This window comes from Charadrius vociferus, unplaced genomic scaffold (assembly GCF_000708025.1).
Source record: "Charadrius vociferus isolate BGI_N301 unplaced genomic scaffold, ASM70802v2 scaffold55, whole genome shotgun sequence".
Lineage (NCBI taxonomy): Eukaryota > Metazoa > Chordata > Aves > Charadriiformes > Charadriidae > Charadrius > Charadrius vociferus.
In genome coordinates, this window is record NW_009648444.1 from 1,389,381 (window position 1) to 1,393,987 (window position 4,607).

At 40.5% G+C, this 4,607-nt stretch overlaps 1 protein-coding gene across 1 annotated transcript; it reads right to left on the reverse strand.

Annotated features, from left to right (window-relative positions):
- Nucleotides 1-290: 290 nt before the first annotated feature.
- OSTC (oligosaccharyltransferase complex subunit (non-catalytic)) lies at nucleotides 291-4,379 on the reverse strand. Its single transcript, XM_009885488.1, has 3 exons — nucleotides 4,267-4,379; nucleotides 2,302-2,499; nucleotides 291-952 (listed from the first exon to the last, which is right to left on the reverse strand). Exons 1-3 carry the CDS (start codon nucleotides 4,314-4,316, stop codon nucleotides 934-936), a joined length of 267 nt encoding a protein of 88 aa, XP_009883790.1. The 5' UTR covers nucleotides 4,317-4,379; the 3' UTR covers nucleotides 291-933.
- Nucleotides 4,380-4,607: the final 228 nt, after the last annotated feature.

A 4,607-nucleotide genomic window follows, 5' to 3' on the forward strand; every position in this document is an offset into this window, starting at 1 on the left:
TCTTTTAAATTGGAGACAAAATAAGTTGCAGCCTCACCTCCCCCACAAAAAGGCAGCAGCTTCAGAAGTAAGTTTTCTTGGCTACTGATAACAGTATGTTGTTTGGATACAGTACAAGTTCATAGAAAATGAGATGTTTCTTGTCCCTGATACTTAAAAAACAAAAAAAAAGTCATTATTCAATAGTGACAAATAAAGCTGAAATTATGTATTCATGGCATGGTATGGCATTCCAAGCCTGGATGTAGAACAAGCCACACACACAAGAAAAAGCTTCAGAAACTGCATAGAATTCAAATAATTTTGTAGAAAATAATTTTTATTTGGCTCCTTTCATACACTTTTTCAAAAAGAAATGCACATTCATACAGTTTACCTTTCCCAGTGCATGCCTGGATTTGCTCACATAGAGGCATTAGTATCAAGGCCAAAGGTGCCTTTGAAATAATTTCAGACACATTGTATTTCGACTGTAAATCATCCAAAGTTACTAATTTTCTAATTATAACTTGAAAAGAACCGTTTCAGGTGTTTGTTCTCCGATTCACACATATAACTGTCCCACACAGGGAAGAGGAGACAGACCTGCAACAAAGAACTGTCAAGCCAATGGCTAATACTCATTTCAGGTAGAGCTAAAGACAGGTTCTCTATTTCATACTGAATTGGGATAGAAAAGAAAAACCCAGCCAGGTAACTTGCTCTTTTCAAAAGCTCTAAAACAGAAATGATAAAACATTGCTTCAAAACTAGAAATCAGCCATTGGTAATGAGAGTTTGTCTGCAGAGAAAGCACTCCTTCCCCAGCTGCTTCTCATGGCCAGGTCTCTTTCCTGTTGATGGTGACTGGAAATTTGTTTCTTGCTGCTGCTTCTTAAACAATTCATGAAGAGGAGTAAATTCAGCTCAGGCATTCATACATCACATTAGGTACTAACCCATCAAGTAGCCCCTACAGAAAACAAATTTAAATTAGAAAAACAGGTTAGCAAACACAAGCAGCACTCCTCAAAAATCAAGAGACATACGGTCTTCAAACAAAAACTTCAGACTGCCAAAAACTTTGCTGATCAAGGCTATTTAAAACAAAATCCTGTCCAACGTACAAACTGGCCAGCTTAACTACACCCTCCTTCCTTGGCTGATTTTCTTCAATGAACACTGAAAATGGATTAGCCTGTTCTTAATCCATCTTTGGTAATTGTTTGGAATTTCTGAAGCCCAGATTACACCCTATGAAAGGTTCTTTATTTGTACCCTTCACATAAACTACCAGTGTTAAGATATTCAGTATAACCTAACATTTTCTGGCACTCAACACAACTCTGGTCTCTTTTGCTCTTCCACTTCTCTGAAGCCCTGTTTCTTTAATGAGTTTAAGAAACAGAACTGTTAAAATACATATACTCAATGAAGCAAGAAAATATACAGCAGGTCCCTACCCAGCTACCTGCTGCCAGGGAATGCATCGCTTTTGTGTTATGAAACAAAATTTATAACTACACTGCAGAGGTTAAAAAAAATATTTAAGAAAGGAAGAATAACTGTCATTTTTAAGTCAACACCTCATGGAACTGCTCCAGAAATTAACTACCAGTACCTCCAACCATCAGGTTTCAGCTATTCTAAATGAAATACATGAACTGAGAAATAAAGAGGGGGAAAAAAAAATATGAATATCCTGCATTTGGATTTTGCACAGCCTAAAAGCTCCAGATCTTTCCTACTTTTTCATCTGTGAATACAGATGTATTAAAGTGTTCACGTATATTGTATGCTTCAATGTTATGTTCAGTTTTCCAGCAACAAAAAATAACCTGAGACATCATCTTTACTTTAGGACTGCCTTGGATGTTTCTGAATGCTCATTAATGCTGCCATCAGTTCTTCTAGTTATGATCTCTCATGTACACTGTCAGGATAAAGAACTCATTTGCCATCGTTCAAGTGCTTTGATGCTTTTTCCTCAAAGCCCTACCTTGTAGTTACATTTCCCTGACCAGTACATACTCAATCTACGTTAAACTTCATTTTAAGTAAGACTCACTAATCATATCTTCTGACATACCAGGAACGGTCACCTTTTTTTAACCACAGCACAATCTTACAGTAGCTGGCCCCAAAAGCATCCCACCTCATTCAAGACAGCTTGTTCCACAAAGCATTGAAAAAAGCAACTTATAGCCAAGCTGCAGATCTTTAGCATACCTCATTGTATCTTCTGTTAGTCTTAAATTTAACATAGGCACACATGAGCCTATGTTAAAAGAAGAAAAGCTGCAAGAATATCAAATCACTTACGGTAATTTCATCCTCATGAAAACTCTGGCCATGAAGAAGCTCAAAAGCACGCTGACAAATCCAATAAAGAGCAAAAGAAACCTGTTCAGCTTGGGGATATTTGGTGCATTGGATCGGTCCAGAATTATGAATCCTAGGCCGCCCATTGTGAAGAGGAAGCTGGATGCGAGCCCTTCCATAATATATTGCCCGTTTACTCTAAAGGGGAAAAAAGGGTGGGAGAGAGAAGAGAGAGTCAGAAAAAGCTTAGTTTTAAAGAAGCTATTTACATTTCAAACCCCATCTACTCAACCCGCTTTAGCTGTACAAATATCCAGGATGATTAACTTTGATGGCTGGCTTTCTAAAAAGAAGCAGGTATGGAAACTGATGTTATGCAATTACATCAAGGTTTTAATATGTAATTTATCTCCAGGACTGATAGTCTGTAAGGTGACCAATCAATCATACTAGTGGTTTTATATGTAATAGCATATACTGATGGCTACCATGCAAGCTCATCAGTTTTCAGAAATACCTGGTCGAAAGTAGCACCTGACTTCACAGATGGCTCGAGGCATGGAACCATGACCCCTAGGCCGATGAGTTTTCCAAATCTTGTTTCCCTCCTGATGTTTAGGCAGCAGTGCCTGAATCCTCATCTCGGTACAAGTCCCACTCAAAACACTATGTCAGTGCACAAAGCACATCTACTGGTTCCAGCACACAGCAAAAGCGGTTCTTGCCTGCAGTATGTTTTGCTACCGGCTCACTGAACCTGCACATATTGATTGTGGGGACCCAGCCTGAAAGTGCCCCGGCTCTCTGTCAGTCCACACAGATGGATTTCCTTCTTACAAAGCTCAGATGGAGAGAGGGGAAGCCAAGATGCAGAAAGAATATTGCACCTGGATCACGAGTCCTGCTTCCAACAGTCACTGAACCTTTTTTCTATCCTTGTAATTAGCAATACTAGCAACCTCATAAAATCGGCATGGATGAAACTACTGTGGATGCTAATACAGGAATTAAGATTATCATTACTGTCTCATATCCTGAAAACAATTGATTTTATCATCTTTCATGTTGTTTTCACTGACTTGTACTAAAGTTCTATCAACTCCCTGCAGTTGCCTGATTCATCTACATCGCAACAATCCAAGCCAGTCCAAGACATACACTACACCTAGTCCAAGTCAAAATCTGTACATGAGGCAGGTCACAGACCTCCCAGATTCAAAGAACTCTTTTGGTATTTAACAATGACCATTATTTGTTTCCACATACATAAAAACCCACAGTTACAACTGTAGATTTAACCCTCTTCAGAGCAATGTTACTAAGCAGTCTCTAGTTTATTTTCAGTAACAGAAGCAAAACTCGAAGACATTATTGTTACACATTTGTGAGTTCCCCACCCTCAGACACTAGAGTCCTAATTACACTAGAGTTTAAAAGTCCAGAACCAAAAGTTTCACAAATATTATATATGCTGCTATGAAATATGATCAAGTGTGTCTGCATCCATTATAAAACTCAACATTAACAGCAAGGGTTTGGAAGAAAGAGAAGAATTGCCAGCTCAAAACTTTTGTCTTACCAGACTTTTCATTCTTAAAAATTTTAGAAGGACTGAGTTTTTCTATTTCTAAGTGTGTCCGCATCCATTATAAAACTCAACATTAATAGCAACGGTTTGGAGGAAAGAGAAGTATTGCCAGCTCAAAACTTTTTTCTTACCAGACTTTTCATTCTTAAAAGTTTTAGAAGGACTGAGTTTTTCTATTTCCATTGATTTAAATGCTGCTTTTTTTTTTTTTTTCCAAATCTTTGCAAACCAAGGACTGATATAGAACAGATCCTGCCTTGCACAGAGAGCTCAAAGAAGAGTGGACGCGCAGCTCTGCGAGATGGAATTATTCACTTGTGCTGAGGCACTTGCAGCACCTCGCTGGCAGGGGCAGAGCCCTGCTCCCACCCTCCTACCTGTACGCCAAGAAGGCCACCGGCCTCTGGTGCCCGTGCTCGTCTGTCATCGACCCCACACTGGGAGGTTCCACAATCACGTCGTAGATAATCCCTGCGGAGAGAGAAGCAAGCACCACCTTTGACTCGCAGCAGCAAACAGCGAGAACCACCCTAACGCTGCCGGCATGCTCGGAGTCACCCGAGGTTCGTGTTTTACGACCGATCTGGAGCCGGACAAGCGGCCTGCAGCAGCAGCGGCGGCTCTGCCACCCGGGACAGGGTCCAGCAACGCGCTCCACAGAGGACGGGCTACTCCGTAAAGGGGGGTGTAGGGGGGTGGGGGTGTCTCTCTGCCGCTG